The following is a 22367-nucleotide window of genomic DNA, read 5'->3' on the forward strand; positions in this document are numbered from 1 at the left end:
GGAGCACATAGGCGCTAGTCGACCTCATCTTTAACACGTCCGTCTCGGTGGTCAGAGTGACCCGCTGGTCATTGTAGGTCATCCACTGGTGACTGGAACTGGAACAATCACTCAGATAATGTCCTGGGAAAGGGACATGTAGTACATATGGATCACTATAAAGTGTGTTTGCTATGAATGAAAAAAAAAATGTGGATCACTATAAAATGTGTTTTCCTAATTAATTAATAAATCTTGAGGCTGTAGTTATAAGTGTGTGTATGTGTGCTTATATCTTACCACATAATGTTGTGCTTCCAACATGGCTGAGGACACTGATCAGTCGATACGTGGCAGCTGATCCACCCTAAAAACAACACACATCACAATACAGATCACATACAGATACAAAACCTGAGTCTACACACTACATCCTATTGCATCCTTCCCAGCTCTCTTTCCTATCTTTCTCACTGCATCTGTCATTGTGTCTCTCTGTCTCTCTCTCACCAGTTCATTTCTGTCTGTCTCTCTGGCCTCAGCTTTGCTGTTCTCTACATGAAGAAGGAAGGCACAAAGGAAAGATTAGCTCTTCTTTAACTAATATGGATGTGATTTATACTGGCTGTAAACATTAGATGACTCTCTTGGACTTGAGGCTCGGACTAGTTTTTTTGCTTGCGACGTACCTATTCCGGGCATATCGGATTCAGGATGACAGTTTATCTGCAGCTCAGGTTTGATCTCCACTGGCATATGCAGCTTGACGACTGTGTAATATTCAGTCACTTTGAACCTGTTCAGCTGCAGAATCAGAAACCTGGAGAGAAAAGAAATTAAAAGTGACCTTCGAGCCAAAGAGCCACAGTCACTGGTGGCACACTTACAGCACTTGCAATTGACTGACCAGGTACTTGCCTGTGATGGAAAAGTCAAAAAAGCTTAACCAGAAAATGTGCCTTGATTTAGAGTCAAATCCTTTTCTCGCTCAGATGCTCTTAGCCCCGAGTGTGACTACTGTGACTATGCGAACGTTACCATGAGGGAAAATGCACCAAACCAAAACACTGCATATGTGAAAATACCCTTATATAACACTCCTAGTGTGTGTGTGTGTGTGTGTGTGTGTGTGTGTGTGTGTGTGTGTGGTAGCCTTACCTGGGCAGAGTGTGGAACATCCACCTGGACTTGGCACATTCTCCTCCACACACCTTGCATTTGCTCTCTAACTCTGTGGGGTTCTACAGTATACACATTATTCACACTCAGAGATGTCCGGGATAATATGATGTGACAGATATGAAAAAGAAACAGAAGCAGGCTGAGAGTTACTCACATTAACTATGTCATAGAGGCACTCGTCCACTGAGTTGTGCACCAGGGGCAGAGAGATGTGATTAAACACTTCCACTTTGTTCTGCTGGGATCCACAGCTGCAACACACAACATGCATCAACATCTAATCAACATCTGCATCACATACAAACTCCAAACTCTTTACGTTACTTGTTATACCTGGAGCATGTTATAATGTTCCTCATCTTGAACTTGAAATTGGCCCTGACTGGGCATCTAGGGTCCACATCCTCTTGCCAACCCAGCCATCGCCCAGACTCCTCCATTTGGGTCAGACAGTGGCAGAGGAATTCATGGGCGTCCTATACACACACACACACAGCAGTAAAAATTAAATCTTATCCAAAGCATTTTCTTTCTGCATGTTTGTGTGTGTGTGTGTGTGTGTGTGTGTGTGTTTTCTGAGCTCACGTTCTGTTGACTAATGGTGAATTCTGGATTGATGTCTGTAGCTGATTCAATCAGGGCCAGGAGGAGAGAATCCTTGCTGATGCCACCTTGAACTTCAGAGCTCTTTCTCAACCTCGACAACTCCACAAAACATCTGCAAAGGATCCAGGAAAAACTTCCTCTGAAATTCTACCTTCAGTAATATTCCTCAGCTCAGCTCTTATCTCACATATTCTTCCACCTTTCCTCCTTGCAAAGATTTAGATCAGTCAATAAGTTTAAGATAAGTCCAGAGTGCAGCCGCGCAGCTTTTTACCAGCACCTGAGACTATTTTACTTGTGCAAAATCTACACTCTAAAATCTTTACTGTCTCTGCATCAAAGAACAAAAAGGATGAAAATCCTATGTCTGTTTTATAACGGCCTTAATACACTCACTCCCTGCTATCGTTCCGATCTCACACTCTTAGGTCATTTTCACACTTGTGAACACTGACGCCACGTGTCGACATTCTGTACTTTTTACTGCTGGTTCGTCATACGTTTTATTATTGATTTGGTCAATTAGTCATTGCAGCCATTGACTCAAGTACTTGGACTAAGTGTGAAAACACCATTAGATTCCTGTCTACTGCTATGCTCAAAGTATAACAGTTGTAGTCCTGAGTGAGTCTTTTCTGTTGTAGCACCTCACCTCTGGAGCAAACAGTCTCATATAATATTGTTATATCTCTATAATATTGATCTGATTATCTATCTGCTTTCTCAAACCTTAATTTGATCCTTTTACCTTTTCATTAATTCTTGTTAATTAATTTTTTATTATCCTAAATTTGTCTCCTAATATAGTCCCTTTGCTAGTTAACAGTTTTAATGTTATCTGCTCCCTTAGGTATTGTAAGGAGTATGCCTATGTTCTTAAAAAATGCTGTATAAAAGTAGCGTATCATTATAATTTATAAATGTACAGTAATGTATATTCTTAGTACCTGAGGAATGTGTCCTCTAGTTTGTGGACAGAATTGTCCAGCAGGTAGGAGAGCTCTCCGCAGAAAGACTCAGCTGTGAACAGACACTGCAGACTTGCGTTAACGTAGCAGTTGTTTCCAAAATTAGGCAACCTGCAACAGATCCACCTGTTAGACACAGATTCTGATTCACAAAAGCACACTCGGGCTGTGTAAACATACGAACACGTAGCACAGCGCTACTGCTAATGTTCCTATAAATTTATAGGCTCATTAATATTCTAATGCATTCTGGTACCAAATATTAGTAAGCATAACTAATTATGTTTAAACTAATTCCAATCTGAATATTCTTTTTAAATTAAAAATGAGAGACAAACACACATCAATGTGTCATACCCGCCAGTGAGCTCTTGCTTGTCTGTGATGGGGGGCAGAGTCAGAGTCAGAGTCGTGCTGTTTATGTTTCCCTCAGACGGAGTCGGAATCGGGCTCTTTACGTTTCCCTCAGACGGAGTCAGAATCGGGCTCTTCATGTTTCCCTCAGACGGAGTTGGAATCGGGCTCTTTATGTTTCCCTCAGGGATCATCTTTTTGGAACTGAAACAGTGAGGCATAGAGTTTATAGTGAACTATTTGTGTCTGTGCGTTGGCAGGTCTGGATATTAAAGAGTAAATTTGTACCACTGTATAAAAGAATATAAATAAGCTTTTCTTTGCTCTGTTTTACTCATCTGTCTCTCACCTGAATGCATGTGGATCTGTCACCCTTTTCTTGTATTCCATGTAAGAAGAAAAGGCCAACTCCATCAGTACCTCCATCAACTTTGCCATTTCATCCTCCGACTTGAATAGGATCATTTCTTTCTTTTCCTCCTTCCTGTCTTGGCCACGCAGGGTCATCTCCTTCCTTTTCTCCTTTTCTTTCCTCATTGCAGTGGTCCCCACTGAGCTTTGTAAATTTGTCCTCACATGGGCCTCTTTGACCTCTATGCGTTTCGTCCATGGGTGTTTTGAGATAGGACTCACAATGACCGGCTTTGTTTCGGATGTTTTCATATTAGGCCTATTTGAGGTCGTCTCCTTCCTTTCTGCAGTCTTCTTTTCTTGGCCATACAGGGTTGTCGTCCTCTTTTCCTCCTTTTCTTTCCTCATCGCAGTGGTCCTCACATGGGCCTCTTTGACCTCTAAGCGTTTCGTCCCTGGGAGTTTTGAGGTCGGCCTCACACTGACCTGCTTCGTTTTTGCTTTTTTCATATTAAGCCTATTTGAGGTCATCTCCTTCCTTTCTGTAGGCTTTTTTTCTTGCCCATACTGTGTTGTCTTCTTCCTTTCCTCCTTCGTCGCAGTGATCCTCATCGAGCTTGGTAAATTTATCTTCACACCGGCCTCTTTGCCCTGTATGCATTTTTTCCCTGGGAGTTTGGAGGCTGGCTTCACACTTACCTGCTTCCTTTCTGCACTTTTCTCACTGCGGCTAGTCGAGGTCTTCTTCTTTGTTTTTGAGAGTTGCCCTGGCATGGCCCCCGCTAATAGTTTCAGAAAGACATTTTGCAGAGTCTCTTTTGGAGTTTCTGAGCTGCTGAGGAGTAAACAGATGCTGTTTGTATTCACAGTAACTAGCAGTCAAATTCCATAGTATTTTTAAATACTGGATCTGAGCCTACAACAATCTGTCTCTAAATACCTATAATTCTTACAGTTTTCTGATGTCAACATGGAGCTGTATAGCTTTTGCTATAACATACCTTTCTGTAAATGATGCAGGTTGCACCTTGTTCTTCTTCTACACATGAAGAAACACACAGACATCAGACGCTTATGAAAACACAACAGAAACACAAAATCCTTGTGCTACATTTCAGGTTAGTTATTTTTACTTCCACTCTTTGGCAGTTCTACTTCCTAATTTTGCATTTTCCTTCAGAATTACTGAAGTCATTCCCATGATTCCCAGCTCCTTTTCACCCATAAAACAAAAGGGATGAAAACTTTGGCACTACACTGAAAGTAAACAAGGTTAATCAAAGAAGCATTCAGAAAATTCATGTACTTTACAAGTCTGATATTTCGTGTGATTTTTCAGTAACAAATAGTAAATGTGATGTTTGTGTGTGAATATTTTGGACAGAAGATGTTCTTACCCTCCAGAAACACCATTTTGATGTTCTCCTTGCACCATCCTTCTTCTTCTCTGTGGATTTCTCACTAGATCCAGGCGTCTCTGTTGGTCTTTTTGAGCCGCTGAGGAGTAAACAGATGCTGTTTGTCCTCCCAGTAACTATCACAGGTTTTGTCTGAATTCATTACCCATAATACCTGAGGTTTTGTTTGAGCTTGATCTCATTAAGGAGATGCACATATCTGTAATGTAGCTTACCTTTCTGTAGGGGTCACAGGTACAGAAGGATGCACCTTGTTCTTCTACAGATAATAAAAGGAAACACACAGGCACAAGAGTGATGCTTATAAAAATACTATTTTTTTTCCAACATGCTACAGTAAATTTTCTTCCATTCTTTGGTAGTTTTTTTTTTCCCCCAATCCTACCCCTCCTACCACCACCAAAAAAAAGGCAAATGTGATGTTTGTGTGTGAATATTTTGGATAAAAGATGTTACCTTCCACAAACACCATTTTGATGTTCTCCTTGCACCATCCTTCTTCTTCTCTGTAGATTTCTCACTAGTTCTAGGTGTCTCTGTTTGTGTTTTTGAGCCGCTGAGGAGTAAACAGATGCTGTTTGTCCTCCCAGTAACTATCATTCAAATTCTATAGTATTTTTAAAATCTGGGTCCTGAGCCTACACAATCTCTGTCTGAATTCTCTCTGTTTGACCTTGATCTCATTAAGGAGATGCACATGTCTGTAATGTAGCTTACCTTTCTGCAGGTGTCACAGGTACTGAAGGATGCACCTTGCTCTTCTACAGATAACAAAAGGAAACACACAGGCACAAGAGTGATGCTTAGAATAATACTCTTTTTTCAACATGCTACAGTTATTTTTCTTCCAATCTTTGATAGTTTTCTTTTTTTCACCTCTGTCGAACAAAAAAGATCTGTATTATGGCTTCCTTTAAAATGATGTATTAATGTTAGTATTTAGATAAAAAAGAGAGCTATGTGTCCTAAAAGTGAAATTACATATAAATAGTTAATTTACAACAGACACTTATTGAAGTCAGTCTCAATTAGCATTTTATTGAGTGTTTAGTGCACTAAGTAGTGTCTATAACACCTTTATGTTGCACCCTACGTAGTGAACATATGAGGTAAATAGTAAGACATTTGGGATGCGACCTCAGTGTGTGTGAACTTTTCCTCCTGTGCACGAGCTGAAGGAAATGTAAAGCTGACATAAATATCAGCGACAAGAAAACATTACTCTGGCTAAGTAAACCATTTAAAACATTAAAGTCTAGGATAAAATGATGCTGTTGCCTCCACATGAGATTTCTGTTTGTCTGTGGAGGTATACTGGGTTAATCAGTCTCGTCCATATCAGAATGCAGCTCAGTGTTTCATTTATTTCCAGCAGTTCACATTTCACTGCAGTATTAAAGGAATTCCACAGCCCTAATAATGACTATAATCATCACTACAGAATTAATAGCTGATGGAGCCCAAAGCTGAGATCAATTCAATATGATTTATATCTACATTTATGTCTAAATATAGATTATTTACTATAAACATTGTCACAAAGCAGCTTTACACAAATCTGAAAATAAAGTGCATGGCTCTTCAGCCTGTTTGAATGTTTAATGCCATAATTTTTGTACTGAACATAAAATTCACCTCCTTTCATGTAGATTAGAAGACGTGTTTTTGAGATACTGAGACATTTCACTTTCAATAACGAACAGTAAATGTGACGTGTGAAAGTTTGTGGATTAAAGAATTTCTTACCCGCGACCAAAAACAGGGGCAGCAGAGCATTCTGAATTTTCACTGAACTCCTTCACAATAAAAGAAAATGATTTATCTGAAGAAACAAAGTCTAAATGTGAAAAATGTCTCTTTGCTCCTGTTTCCTTTTTCTGCACTGAGGTAAAAATGTCGTCCAGGTGTTCTATAGAACGCGCGCGCTCATGTGCCAGCCGTTGTGACGTCACAATAGCGGTGACTTCACCCACGCCGCTCAGTTAGCGCGAGCCCAGTTTTTAAGCGCAACGCGATTCTTGAGTTCATTAGTGTTTCCTTTCAACATGAGAGTATATATATATATATATAGCCTTTGTGTGAAAATGCTCTTTGGCTTTTTCTTAGTTTTGGAAGTGTATCTGAAATTAGTGGGCAGCGCAAAGCCAAAAGATTGCAGATTAAAGACAGCCATATAGCCATATACACTCACCGGTCACTTTAATAGGAACACCTGCACACCTGATGCTCATGTGGCAGCAGCACAACGCAGACAATCATGCAGATACAAGAGCTTCAGTTAATGTTCACATCAAACATCAGAATGGGGGGACAAAATGTCATGACTTTATAAGCCTCTACTGTATATGTACACTCACTGTCCACTTTATTAGGAACACCTGTACACTTGCACATTCGTGCAGTTATCTAATCAGCCAGTCATGTGGCAACAGCGCAATGCAAAAAAAATAAAAATACAGGTCAAGAGCTTCAGTCAATGGTCACATCAAAAAATGTGATCTCTGTGACTTGAACCGTGGCATGGTTGTCGGTACCAGAAGGGCTGATTCGAGTATTTCAGTAACTGCTGATCTCCAGGGAATTTCACACACAACAGTCTCAAGAGTTTACACAGAATGGTGCCAAAAAAAAAAAAAAAAAACACAAAACCTAAAATCACTGAGTGAGCAGCAGTTCTGTGGGTGGAAACGCCTTGTTGATAAGAGAGGTCAGAGGGAAATGATCAGATTAGTTTGAGCTGCCAGGAAGGATGTAATAACTGAAATAATGACTTTTTATAACCGTGGCAAACAGAAAAGCATCTCAGCATGCACAAAACATTGAACCTTGAGATGGATGTGTTACAAGAGCAGAAGACCTCGTTGGGTTTCACTCCTGTCAGCCAATAACAGGAGTCTGAGGCTTTCATGGGCACAGACTCACCCAAACTGGAAAGTTGAAGCTTAGGGAAAAAAATCACAAATGGTCTTTTTCCAGTCTTCCACTGTCCAGTTTCAGTGAGTCTTTGCCCGTGACAGCCTCAGATTCATGTTCTTGGCTCACAGGAGTTGAAAGTCACTGAGATCACATTTTTTTCCCCCCAATCTGATGTTTGATTTGCTGCATGATTTTATGCAATGCAAAAAAAATAAAGATACAGGTCAAGAGCTTCAGTCAATGGTCACAATGGTCACATGATGTTTGATTTGAGCATGAATTGAAGCTCTTGACCTGTAGCTGCATGATATTATGCATTGCACCGATGCTCACACATGATTGGCTGAATGGATAACTGCATAAATGAGGTGTACAGGTGTTCCTATTAAAGTGACAGGTGAGTGTATATATTAATTTATATTAGTCATACCCAAGGTAACTATACCACCAAAAAACACAAAAAAATATGTACGGCTAATATTCACTCACCAGCCACTTTAATAGGAACATCTGTACCCCTGTTCATTAATGCAGACACACGTCAAGAACTTCAGGTAATGTTCACATCAAACATCATAATGGGGGAAACGTGTAATCTCTGTGACTTTAACCGTGGCAAGGTTGTTGGTACAAGGTTGGTTTGAGTATTTCAGAAACTGCCGATTTCCTGGGATTTTCACACTTAACCAAGAAGGGTTTAACAAGAATGTTGTGTAAAAGCAGTTCTAGGGGGGTAAATGATGAGCGAGGTCAGAGGAGAATGGCCAGACTGATTCAAGCTGTCAAGAAGGATACTGGACAGCTGAAGATGGGAAAAACATCCTCTGTTCTTATTCCTAACTTCAGTTGTCCAGATTCAGTGAGCCAGTGCCCACTGTAGCCTCAGATTCCTGTTATCGTCTGACAGGAAGGGATTCATTGCGGTCTTCTGCTGTTGTAGCCCATCCACGTCAAGGTTCAGCATTTTTACTCACCACGGTTGTACATTGTTATTGGTGTGCTATCCGCCAATCATTCATAAATTCATTTTACGGTTTTGAAAATGAATCCCTGAGTCAGGAAAGCGGGGGGCGAGGGGGTGGTGGTCTTGTTCTCAGGGGTCTTATCTCTTCCAACCCTTGGAACACCCCTGGCTCAAACCAGTCTGTCCATTCTCCTCTGCCCTCTCTCATCAAGAAGGTGTTTCTGCCCCTACCTAGCTTTTTTTTCCATAATTGGATATATGACTATTTGAGTTTTAGACCTTGTGTGATGAAACAAGTTGAACCAATTTTAAAAAGTCAACATTTCCTCTTTTCTTAGAGTGAAAAAATAATTAATTTCTTATTTTAATGTGTGCCAAGAAAAACAACAAAATAAAATATTTTTTCCCCTTGCGTCCCTATTTTTCTTTTTATTTCACAATGAAAGAACACTGTAGCAGCTTTCCATTAAACTGCTGGTATTGGTAATAGGAGTGAGCAAGTAGATGACGCGTAAAAATTAGAGTCTATGCAAACAGATGTAAGATGCAAATAGTCTTTCTTTATTGTGCTTCAGTGAATAAAACATTGCTTCAATTAGCTTCCTGTGGTGTCATTTTGTTTTGTTCACAAAAAGTCCACACAAAACTCCATACATTGTAGATACAGCATACTGTTCAACACGGTCCAACACATAGTCCAAAAAGCCTGTTTAACATAATGAAGCACGACCTAAAACGGTCAAAAACTGTGTGCTTCCCCACTACCAATACACACACCTGTTATCTCATTATCCAATTGCCCTGATGTACCATGGGTATTGTACCAGAGTGCCACCCAATGGACAAATATATAACTACAACAAAAAATGGCTTCAACACACCGGCCCCTTAATTGCTTATGGCAGGAAGACATAATGATTACAAACTCAAAAATAATAATAATAATAATAATAATAATAATAATAATGAAGCCATAATGAACACTGCATCTCTGGACAGGAAGCAGTAAATTTAATTTCTAAATACCCCAACTTAGTCTAACAGAAGACAAAGCTTATTAATTGGACGTTCTACGACACTACTTTTGGTTTGTACCTTTACTGAACGTACTAAACCTTTGTTGTCTGAGTAGGTCTCCAAAACTCTTCCAAGTATCCATGAGTCTCGTGGTGCTGAAGGATCAACAATGACTACAATGTCTCCAGAAGTGAAGTTTCTACGTTCTTTGTTCCACTTTTGTCGATTTTGCAACAAGGGTAATTATTCTCGTACCCATCTTTTCCAAAAAAGATCGGAAATGTATTGCACTTGTTTCCATCTCCTTTTGGCATACAGGTCAGATCTTTCAAATAAACCAGGTGGCAATGCAGGATTCCCTCTCCTAAGCAGGATGTGATTTGGAGTGAGAGCTTCTAGATCACTAGGGTCACTGGATAGTTTGGAAATAGGACGGTCATTCAAAATGGCTTTTGCTTCGCACAAGATTGCTTGCAATGCTTCATCGTCCAGTGTTTGTTGTCGAAGAACTGAACAAAGAATTTGTCTCACCATTCGAATTATACGCTCCCATATCCCTCCATAATGGGAGCCTGTCGGGGGATTGAAGCACCATTGAACTTCCTTATGAAGTAAGGCTCTCTGAATCTTCTTGTTGTCCAATGCTGAGAGAGCATCCTTTAACTCCCGCTCAGCACCAATAAAATTAGTTCCATTATCCGACCTCATAAAAGAAACTTGTCCACGACGACAAACAAACCTGCGCAAGGCATTTATGCATGAGTCCGTATCTAATGAATACGCCATTTCCAAATGGACTGCTCTGCTTGCGAAACAAGGAAATATCACTCCATAGCGTTTTACTTTACTCCTGGCTCTTTTTACTTCAATGGGCCCAAAAAAAGTCCACTCCTACATTGATAAAAGGAGGTAGGTCAGGGGTGATCCCTTCCAATGGAAGGTCTGCCATTTTTTGTTCACCCAATTTTCCTTTATAACATCTACAGATGACACACTTGGAGATAATTTTTCTTGCCACAGAATTAGCATTTGTAATCCAATACTTGTACCCGGATTTTGGAAAGCATTAGGTTTCTGCCACCGTGACCTAACTGCTCATGGATGTCTCGAAGTATGAGATATGAAACATGCTGATCCTTAGACAACAAGATGGGATGCTTAGTTTCAATGTGTCTTGCTGATTTACCAAGTCTTCCTCCCACCAATAACAATCCATTATGTAATACAGGATCCAAACTGTATACAGTACCATTTATCTTTACTCTAACACTTCCATCCTTGAGCTCTGCAATTTCATTTTGAAATTGTTCCTGTTGACTAAAAGGAAGGATACCAATCTCAGCCTTGGACAGAAACTTCACTTCTGGAGACATTGTAGTCATTGTTGATCCTTCAGCACCACGAGGCTCATGGATACTTGGAAGAGTTTTGGAGACCCACTCAGACAACAAAGGTTTACTACGTTCAGTAAAGGTACAAACCAAAAGTAGTGTCGCAGAACGTCCAATTAATAAGCTTTGTCTTCTGTTACAAGCAGACTAAGTTGGGGTATTTAGAACTAAAATTTACTGCTTCCTGTCCAAAGATGCAGTGTTAGTTATGGCTTCATTTTTATTATTATTATTATTTTTGAGTTTGTAATCGTTATGTCTTCCTGCCATAAGCAATTAAGGGGCCGGTGTGTTGAAGCCATTTTTTGTTGTAGTTATATATTTGTCCATTGGGTGGCACTCTGGTAGAATACCCATGGTACATCAGGGCAATTGGATAATGAGACAACAGGTGTGTGTATTGGTAGTGGGGAAGCACACAGTTTTTGACTTTATGTAGCAGCTTTCCATTAAACTGCATTTAAAAAAAAGTAGATGACGCGTAAAAATTAGAGTCTATACAAACAGATGTAAGATGCAAATAGTCTCTTTATTGTGCTTCAATGAATAAACATTGCTTCAATTAGCTTCCTGTGCTGTCATTTTGTTTTGTTCACAAAAAGTCCACACAAAACTCCATACCTTGTAGATACAGCATACTGTTCAACACGGTCCAACACAGTCCAAAAAGCCTTTAACATAATGAAGCACGACCTAAAACGGTCAAAAACTGTGTGCTTCCCCACTAACAATACACACACCTGTTGTCTCTTCTTCTTCTTCTTCTTCTTCTTTTTTTTTTTTTTTTTTTTTTAAACGGTGGCTGGCAACCGGCGTAATAGGTGCATTACCGCCACCTTCTGCTCCGGAGTGTGGAACAGACAGAGATTTATATTCTATTTATCAGCCCCGTCTCCCTAATAAAATCAAAGAAAGCTTTACTATTAATTTCACTTGACCATTTTATTAAAACCTTAAAATTTAGTTTTTCAATTCCATTTTTCTTTATTTCTTCTATCATACTGTTCCTTTCTTGTTCATACTTAATACGTTCAAGAATCACATGAGGTATTGTTTCTTCAACATGACATTGTTCACATAATCCGTTTGGATGTTTCCCTATAATTTTAAGTGTGCTATTTAAATTTGAATGACCTAACATTATTCTATTATAAATAACCTCTTCTTTCCTTGATTTACCTATACATTTTATCTTCTGACCTACTTTATTAATTAAGCTGTAAAAAAATCTTCCCTTTTTCCCATTATTCCACTTTACTTGCCATTCTTCAATCACTTTACTCCAAATTAAAACCTTAATTTCTGACTTACTTAACGGAACTTCAATCTCTACGATTTCTCTCTGTAATGCTTGTTTCGCTAATTTATCCACTTCTTCATTTCCCTTTATTCCTATGTGTGCAGGAACCCATATAAAACTGACTAAAATATTATTTTGAACAATTCTTGAGTATATTTGTAAAATACTAAAGAGAATATCTTGGTGGCTAGATTTAAAAGATCTCAAACTCTTTAAGACTGATACTGAGTCAGAACAAATTAAAACATTCACAGGTTTATGTTCCTCTACCCACTGCAATGCCAAAAGAATTGCTACCATTTCTGCAGTATAGACTGCCAAATGATTTGAAGTTCGCTTTATTCCCTTGATTCCACTGCCTGGAACTAAAAAAGCAGCCCCAGTTGTCTGACGCTCTGGGTCTTTTGATCCATCTGTATATATTTGTATATACTGGGTATACTGGTTTCTAACATATACTGAAAATGCAGATGACAGGTCTACTTCTCTTTCTGCTTTTTTGACTTCCAACATATACTGTACAAATCTATTTGAGGTGTCACATAAACCCATGGTTCATATTCCAGAATTAAAACTGTTGGGCATATCTTGATACTATTTAGCTGCATTTCTTCTACATATATTTTACTCCTCCACCCAAAACTTATTCTACACCTTTTGTTTTGTTCCCAGCACTTCTGTAAGACCATTTTCGTAGGATGTTCTTCTTTATGCCCCTGGAGTTTAGCCCAGTAGTTGATCATTAATTGTTTCCTTCTAATTTCTAGTGGCATCTCTCCTAACAAGACTTGTAAAGCTGGAATGGGTGTCTTCTTTACTGCTCCACAACACTGTCTCATAGCTTGAGCTTGTATTTTATTGAGTTTTTCCAACAAGTTTTTTGATGCTGAATCATATACCACACTACCATAATCAAATACAGACCGGATCAGTGCTACATAAATAGTTTTTAATGAAGAAAAACTTGCCCCCTATTCCACTCCACTTAGACATCTCATGACATTTAACACCTTCTGACATTTCTCAACCATTTTGTTTATATGTTCAGCCCATGTACGTTTCATATCAAAATAAACACCTAAAAATTTAAAACTCTTCACCCTCTCCAACGATCTCTCGTACATCTTCAAACTCACTTCTGGGACAACCCTCTTCCTAGAAAAAATTACGGTCTTAGTTTTCTCCACTCAGAATTTAAATCCCCAATCATATGCCCATTCTTCTACCTTTCTAATTGCTTCTTGCATCTTCCTATTACCATATAAAATATTCCTTCCCCTTTTCCAGAGTGCCCCGTCATCTGCAAAAAGAGATCTCCCCATACCTTGATTTACTTGATTAAAAACATCGTTGATCATTATAGAAAAAATTAATGGACTTATTACACTCCCTTGTGGAGTTCCATTTTCTGTCTGGTATATATTTGACACTTCATTCCCTATTCTTACCTGGATACTTCTGTTCGCTAAAAAGTCTTTCATCCAATTATATATTCTCCCACCTATATTCATCACACTTACCCTGTTTGGCGACGCGGTAGACTCCATCGTCGAGAGATACCAGCAGGCCCGTGCTCAGGCGGCGGTGTTCCAGCAGTTCCTCCCCCGTCACTCTCTAGCTCATGGGGCTGCTGGGCGGGGGCAGCCCCCTCCGTGTACGGCCCCCTCCTTCAGGGAGGCCCAAAAACAGAGCGTTGCCTCTCGTGCTCTCCCTCATCTCACGGTGCCCGGGTCCCCCCAGTGCCCTCAGGAGGTCGGTCTGCCAACCCTGCCACCTATGGTGCTTCAGGGTGCAGCGGTCCCAGTTCTCGCCCGGCAACGTAGCGGGTCTGGGAGGCTCGCGGCCTCTTCTGAGGCCTTCGCGGCGGTTAGCTCATTTCCCCCGTGTCGGTTCGCCGCCTCAGGGCACCCAGCTGACCGCTTCTGTTACACCAGAGGTCAGTCTCGAGAGACTCATTCCCTTAGTGAGCTTTCTGGCAGCGTGGAAACTTCTGCCGAATGTGTCTCATTGGGTCCTGCGTACTGTAGAGAGAGGCTATCGAATTCAGTTCGGCTCACCTCCGCCTCGCTTTTCCGAGGTTCTTCCCACTGTGGTGGGTCCCGAGCAGGCTCTGGTATTGGAGCAGGAAGTACACACTCTCCTGAGGAAGGAGGCCATCGAGGTGGTCCCTCCTCACGACAGAGAGTCCGGGTTCTACAGCCAGTACTTCATTGTTCCCAAGAAGGGGGGAGGGCTGCGTCCCATTTTGGACTTGCGGCAATTGAACCTCTCAGTCGCGCGACTGAAGTTCAGGATGCTTACGGTCACTCAGGTCGTGTCTCAGATCAGGTCCGAGGACTGGTTCGTCACGATTGACCTAAAAGATGCGTATTTCCACATCTCCATCCTTCCCCCGCACAGGAAGTTCCTGAGGTTCGCTTTTGGGGGCGAAGCTTACCAGTATCGGGTTCTTCCCTTCGGCCTAGCACTCTCATCCCGCACCTTCACGAAGTGCGTGGATGCTGCCCTGGCTCCTATGCGACTACAGGGCATCAGCATACTGAATTATATCGACGACTGGTTGATTTTAGCTCATTCAGAGCAGATGGCGGCTGGGGAGCGGATGGGGAGCGGTCATGAGTGGCCGTCCTGCCCGTGGTCTGTGGAGCGGCCGCCATCTCACTTGGCACATCAACCGCCTGGAGATGCTGGCCGTGTTTCTAGCTCTGAAACACTTTCTCCCAGACCTAAAAGGCCGCCACGTGTTGGTGCGCACCTTTACAGGCTGGCGCTCCAGATCCTTGTGTGGTCCCAAGGGAACCTCCTCTCATTGAGAGCGGCCTACATCCCTGGTCATCTCAACGTGGGAGCGGACGCCCTGTCGAGGCAGGGGCCGGTGCCCGGGGAATGGAGACTCCACCCCGAGGTGGTGGAGCTCATATGGCGTATGTTCGGCAGAGCCCAGGTGGATCTGTTTGCGACGCAGGAGACGTCACACTGTCCCCTTTGGTTCTCTCTGACTCATCCAGCTCCTCTTGGACTGGATGCCATGGTACAGCCGTGGCCGAGGCTGCGTCTGTACGCCTTTCCTCCGGTCGCTCTGCTCCCGGGAGTTCTGGAGAGAGTGCGCCGGGACGGAATTCGTCTACTGTTAGTAGCCCCGTTCTGGCCGGGCCGAGTATGGTTCTCGGACCTGATTTCCCTCCTAGACGGCTCCCCATGGGAGATTCCGATGAGGAGGGATCTCCTCTCACAGGCGAGGGGCCATCTTCACCCCCGCCCGGAGCTGTGGAAGCTGTGGGTGTGGCCTCTGAGGGGGCACAACTCCGCACTTCCGGTCTCTCAACTGAGGTTGTGGAGACCATCCTCCAGTCCAGAGCTCCCTCTACGAGGAAACTGTACGCCCTGAAGTGGAAACTTTTCACTTCCTGGTGCGGAGACCGCCGGCTTGACCCTGTTCACTGCCCAGTTGGTACAGTGCTGGAGTTCTTGCAGGCCCGCCTCTCCGCGGGGCTGACCCACTCCACACTGAAGGTGTACGTGGCGGCTATTGCGGCCTGCCACGCCCCTCTCGATGGCCAGTCAGTGGGCAGACACCCCTGGGTGACACGTTTCCTCCGCGGTGCGCTGAGGATCAGACCTCCAGCTCGATCTCGGGTCCCCTCGTGGGACCTGGCCGTGGTTTTAGAGGCTCTCTGCAAACCCCCCTTCGAGCCCATAGAGGAGATTTCGGACCGTCTTCTGAAGTTAAAAACTGCCTTTCTCTTGGCAATTTCCTCTCTTAGGAGAGTGGGGGATCTTCAGGCCCTCTCTGTGGCCCCTTCCTATTTAGACTTTGCGCCTGGTTTGGCCAAAGCATTCTTGTACCCCCGAGCGGGATACGTACCGAAAGTCCCCTCCTCGGCACCACGGCCGGTCGTGCTGTTGGCTTTCTGTCCTCCTCCCTTCAGGGAGCCCGACCATCGGAAGCTCAATTGTACGTGTCCAGTGCAAGCACTGGACGCGTACGTCCACAGAACTGCCCTGTGGAGAAAGGCGGACCAGTTGCTTGTTTGCTTTGGTCCTCCTAAGAGGGGTTTTCCTGCTTCTAAGCAGACCCTCAGCCGGTGGATTGTAGAATCCATTTCTCTGGCTTTCGAGTCCTCTGGTCTCCCCAGTCCCCTGGGGGTCAAGGCTTACTCTACCCGAGCGGTGGCGGCCTCTAAGGCCTTTCTGGCAGGTGTGTCCTTACAGGACATCTGCAACGCGGTGGGATGGTCCACGCCCCTGACCTTTGCCAGGTTTTATGACCTAGATACGCGAGCCACTCCCGGCTCCTCTGTCCTTGTGCCTTAGGCTTGCCTCCTCCTGGAGGCAGGGACTCGTAAGTCTGGCGGCGTGGGTATACTCGTTCCCATAGCATTTCGTGACGCAGCCCGAATTCCTGAAGGGGAACGTCTCCAGGTTACGTATGTAACCATGGTTCCCCGAGGGAACGAGACGCTGCGTCTCGGTGCCACACTTCCGGCGTCCCTGCGGCGCTTGCTTCATTTTCCAGTAAGCTCGCCGCTCGGGCTTTTATGCTTCCGGGTCGCTACGTCACCCAGCACGTGACGTCTCGCCCATCCATTGGACGGATTAGACACGTGATTCAGAGCGCGGTCACGCGGGGGCGTTCCCATAGCGTTTCGTGACGCAGCGTCTCGTTCCCTCGGGGAACCATGGTTACATACGTAACCTGGAGACGGTTTCTACCACCATCACTATTGAAGCATCAATTCTTACCTCAGTGTATTACATCAATCAAGAAGAGACTCCTGATTAGATGTAAGTGGATGTTTTTGGGATGTGTAACATATTCAATATTCAATATTCAATAACATAACATACTTAATTAACTTGTGCTTTTCATGCAGTGCACGAAACTCCAGAACTATGGCTCGTCAGACTGAAGTGGTGTTTGTTCTTCTTCTCGCCATGGCAGCAACAGCTTTTGGTAAGAGTCTTATCCCTGATAAGCAGGACACTTTTAACTAAAAATAACACACTTGCAGGGGCATGGGCACTTCAAGAATTGCTCTAACGTGATAATAGCTGCTGTTTGATTGTTCCACTTTTGTAGCACTTTTGCACATTTGAGCAGTTATTGGTGAAACTATGATTTGTTTTCTGTCTTCTAACTGTAGCCAAATATCTGTGACCTCTTCATGTCTTTTGAACAATCTGCCATCTATAAATCTCAGAAATGTAGACAAAATAATTTACAAAAATGTTTAACTATTTTTCTCATTTTAAGCTGACAGGGTGAATCAAATACAGTAAATAAATAGAATAAAATAAAAATTCTGATGATGATCAATAGACCACGAAAGTCCAATTCATAGCCACCAAATACACCTAAAGAAACTTGTGGTCTATTAATTCTTTGCCACACCTTATTAAAAATAACCTCTCCCCTCAGAAGCTTTGTTTATACTATCTACTGTCTAATTTTTTTTTTAATTACCAAGTCAAGGGAGCCAATAAAAAAAAAACAGGACTCATGCTGTCTAGATGGCTGGGTGAAATTTGAAGGACGTTGCTTCAAGTATCAGGCCACCAGCATGGACTGGGCTTCTGCTGAGGTTCAGTTAAATTCAATTCATTTCAGCTATACAGAAATTTACAAAAAAAAAAAACGAAAAGAGTTAAACAATTCTGTTGGTACCTACCGTTATGCCTATTTTATACTGTATATAGTTTTGAATATCTTCATCTTCAGTAAGAGCTTTATCCTGTTCAGGGTCACGGTGGATCCAGAGTCTATTATTTATTCTATAATATTCTATAATATTCTATTCAGATTTATTCTATAATATTACAAATGTGCAGTCCCCTCCGAAACTATTGGAATGGCAATTTTGTTAGAGCTGTACACCAAAGACATTTGGGTTTGAGATCAAAAGATGGATATGAGACGAGATTTCAGCTTTTATATCTTGGTATTTACATATAGATGTGTTACGCAGCAAAACATAGAACCTTTGGTATCAGACCACCCAATTTTTAGGCTTGAAGTAAATTAAAGTAAATAACACTTAATATTTGGTTGTATATCCCTTGCTTGCAATAACTGCCTGAAGCCTGTGACTCATTGACATCAACAAATTGTTGCTTTCTTCCTTTGTGATGCTTTCCCAGGCTTTTACCGAAGCCTTTATCAGTCTCCTCTTCAGGAGATGAAATGCTGCTCAATTGGGTTAAGGGCTGGTGATTGACTTGGCCAGTCTAAAACCTTCCACTTTTTCCCCTGATGAAGTCCTTTGTTGTGTTGGCAGTGTGTTTTGGACGATTATCTTGCTGTATGATAAAGTTCCTCCTGATTCATTTGGATGCATTTCTTTGTAAATTGGCAAACAGAATGTTTCTGTAGACCTCTGAATTCATTCTGTTGTTACCATCATGAGTTACATCATCAACAAAGATTAGTGAGCCTGTTCCAGTTTCTGGGTTTATCTTCACAGCTCTCACAATGTTTCTGTCAACAGCTGTTGTTGTTTTCTTTGGCTGACCCAGTCAGTGTCTGTTGCTCAGTACACAAGTGGTTTCTTTCTTTTTCAGGATATTTCAATTTGTTGTATTGGCTATGCGCAACGCCTGTAATATTTGCGCAATGCCTCTAATTGATTTTCCATCTTTTCTCAGTTTCAAAATGGTTTCCTTTTCTCCCTTAGACAGCTCTCTGATCTCCATGTTGGCTTATCCTTTTTAACAACAAATGAAGTCTTCACAGGTGAAATTGAAGGCTAATACCAAAATTAGATGTTCAGAGCCATTTATTGTTTAAACAATCAATCTAACAGGACACACCTGGGTAACAAGATGTATCATTCACATGTTCCAATATTTCTGCTCTCCTAAAAATTGGGTGGTCACATACAAAATGTTTAACACATCTACATGTAAACACAAGGAAGGAAAAGCTGAACTTCTAAACTCTCTTCTCATATTCATCTTTTGATCTCAAAACTGAATGTCTTCAGTCTACAGCAAAAGCAAATGAACTGGCCTTGCCGTTCCAGTAGTTTCGGAGGGGACTGTAGCTGGTTTTTTAGAGTCATAATTCACAACTCTACGAACACCCAGGGATCCATAAAGCTTAGCCAAGGGGTCTGGATTTTACATTTTGTTACAATGGTGGAAATCCACCACTGCATTATTATGCTTTTGAGTTCTCTTGACTCCTCGGATCAATCCTGAGCCCTGGTTACTGCTTGTGTGGGGTTTCACATGTTCTCCCCGAGTTTGTGTTTGCTCCCACCTCCCAAAAATAATGCCGGTAGGTGTAATGGCTACTCTACTCGGTAGGTGTAATGGCTAAAAGGGTGTACTCCTGCCTCATCCTCAGATTCCCAGGACAGTTTCTGGATCCACAGCAGACCTGATCAGGATAAAGCAGCTTACTGCACATGAATGAAAGAAAATACAGCACCAAGGAAGCTTTGCCTTTATTAAATAATATGCAACATTATGCATAGTAACTGCAGTTAATGAACATGCAATGACGCCAAAGCTCTTTTACTTTTTCTAGAAATACTGTCTGAATCTCGGGGCAAACTTGATCTCAATACACAGCGAAGGTGAATATCAGTGGTTCAAGTCCTTTGTCCTTGCTGCAGACCCCAAGAACAATCCAACATGGATCGGCCTTAATAACTGTCAGAAGGTTAGTTAAGTATCAAATTGTTCCTGAACGCAAGACAAGGGAAGGCATATAACTGTACAGTGACTGATTTATCAACTTAAACATGGTCAAATGACGAAACACACAATACCTTAATTAAGTATTATAGCCTGTTACGGACTGTCCACTGGTCATTCTTTCAGAACAACCACTGGTTGACCAACCACTGACCAAATTGATTTTCACCAAGTGGAGTCCAACTCAACCCAATTTTGTAGGTACAGAGTGCTGTGTGGTAAGTGAAAACTTCTTACATAGCTGTGTTAAGAATCTATCTTTTATAACTTCAGGGTTTGGTGATTCATTTTCAATTAAAATGTTATGGCATGTTTAAATCCATATTCTTTGCTGTGTCTGCAGATGAGAAGGACTGGCTTGATGCTCCATGTGAGTGGACCTATCCCTTTGTTTGTGTCAAGAGGCCTAACTGAAATGCTCCCAGCCTCAACTTGGCAACTATAATACAATGTTGGATTTTTCTTCCTTGTCACTGATGGATTTACAAAAACCTCACTGTGGCAAGTTACCATAATTTCAGCAAAAAAAAAAAATAAATAAATAAAATAAATAATAAAAGTTACATTTTGGTGTTCATGAAATAATTTCATAAATGGTTATTATTTTGGTGTCATTATGGAACACACTCTCCATCTATTCCTCTAGCGTCTTAACGTACTTTTCCGTTTGTCTCTTTGGAGGATCTCTTGCATTTTCTATGTTGCATCACAACACAAATGGTTTTCCCTTTAGGAATGGTTTCAAGTATATTCCTTTAGAACGCTAGAGCCTTTAACCATCCGAAGAACCCATAAGGCAGAGGTTCTCAAAGTGGGGTCCGGGAACACCCAGGGGTCAGTGAAGCATAATATTTAAATCGTCAGATTGTGTTCATAAAAAATATTCACTGAAGTGTCCATGAAATTTATTTTACAGTTAAGGGTCTGTAGAAATTTGGAGAACCCCCGCCTTAATGAATAAAAAGTCTGGATCTATACTTGGAGATGTGTCTTGATGAGATGAGATGCACTGATGTGCTACATGCAGCTCTGGCAAAATGTTAACTGAATTCGAGGCTATCGAATTCAGTTCGGCTCTCCTCCGCCTCGCTTTTCCGAGGTTCTTCCCACTCTGGTGGGTCCCGAGCAGGCTCTGGTAATGGAACAGGAAGTACACTCTCTCCTGAGGAAGGAGGCCATCGAGGTGGTCCCTCCTCGCGACAGAGAGTCCGGGCTCTACAGCCGGTACTTCATTGTTCCCAAGAAGGGTGGAGGGCTGCGTCCCATTTTGGACTTGCGGCAGTTGAACCTCTCAGTCGCGCGACTGAAGTTCAGGATGCTCACGGTCACACAGGTCGTGTCTCAGATCAGCTCCGAGGACTGGTTTGTCACGATCGACCTAAGAGATGCTTACTTCCATATCTCCATCCTTCCTCAACACAGGAAGTTCCTGAGGTTCGCTTTTGGGGGCGAAGCCTACCAATATCGGGTTCTTCCGTTCGGCCTAGCACTCTCACCCCGCACCTTCACGAAGTGTGTGGATGCTGCTCTGGCTCCTATGCGGCTCCGGGGCATCCGCATACTGAATTATATCGACGACTGGTTGATATTAGCTCGATCGGAGCAGATGGCGGTTCGGCATCGAGATGTCGTTCTCGCCCATATGAAAGAGCTGGGGTTAAGACTAAACGCCGAGAAAAGTGTGCTTTCTCCGGTACAGAGAATCACTTATATGAGAGCGGTGTGGGATTCGACCATGATGCAGGCACGCCTGCCTCCTGCTCGGATCGAGTCGATCCTCACAGCAGTCGCGAGAGTGAGAGAAGGCCGGTCACTCACTGTGAAGCAGTTTCAGAGACTGCTGGGTCTGATGGCAGCTTCGTCCAACGTAATACCTTTTGGCCTGCTGTACATGAGACCCCTACAGTGGTGGCTCAAGACCAGGGGGTTCTCCCTGAGGGGAAACCCGCTCCGCATGATCAAGGTCACGCGACGGTGCCTACGTGCCTTAGACATGTGGAGGGAACCTGGGTTCTTGTCTCAGGGCCCGGTGCTGGGAGCTCCTCGTCGCCGCGTAACGCTAGCGACGGATGCATCTCTCTCTGGATGGGGAGCGGTCATGAGTGGCCGCTCTGCCCGTGGTCTGTGGAGCGGCCGCCATCTCACTTGGCACATCAACTGCCTGGAGATGCTGGCTGTGTTTCTAGCACTGAAACACTTTCTCCCGGACCTAAGAGGTCGCCA

The 22367-nt window shown here is 42.7% G+C and overlaps 1 protein-coding gene and 1 long non-coding RNA gene across 2 annotated transcripts; one reads left to right on the forward strand and one right to left on the reverse strand.

The window, feature by feature from the left end:
- Window positions 1-579: 579 nt before the first annotated feature.
- LOC117597001 (ubiquitin carboxyl-terminal hydrolase 29-like) lies at window positions 580-1631 on the reverse strand. The gene is made up of 4 exons (XM_053233524.1): window positions 1495-1631; window positions 1316-1412; window positions 1138-1220; window positions 580-799 (listed from the first exon to the last, which is right to left on the reverse strand). Exons 1-4 carry the CDS (start codon window positions 1599-1601, stop codon window positions 580-582), a joined length of 507 nt encoding a protein of 168 aa, XP_053089499.1. The 5' UTR covers window positions 1602-1631.
- A 16309-nt stretch (window positions 1632-17940) lies between these two features.
- LOC113527002 (uncharacterized) lies at window positions 17941-20667 on the forward strand. The gene is made up of 3 exons (XR_004577961.2): window positions 17941-18028; window positions 19975-20109; window positions 20271-20667. It is a non-coding gene; the product is annotated as an uncharacterized LOC113527002 (long non-coding RNA).
- Window positions 20668-22367: the final 1700 nt, after the last annotated feature.

This window comes from Pangasianodon hypophthalmus, chromosome 4, assembly GCF_027358585.1.
Source record: "Pangasianodon hypophthalmus isolate fPanHyp1 chromosome 4, fPanHyp1.pri, whole genome shotgun sequence".
In the NCBI taxonomy this organism is placed as follows: Eukaryota; Metazoa; Chordata; class Actinopteri; order Siluriformes; family Pangasiidae; genus Pangasianodon; species Pangasianodon hypophthalmus.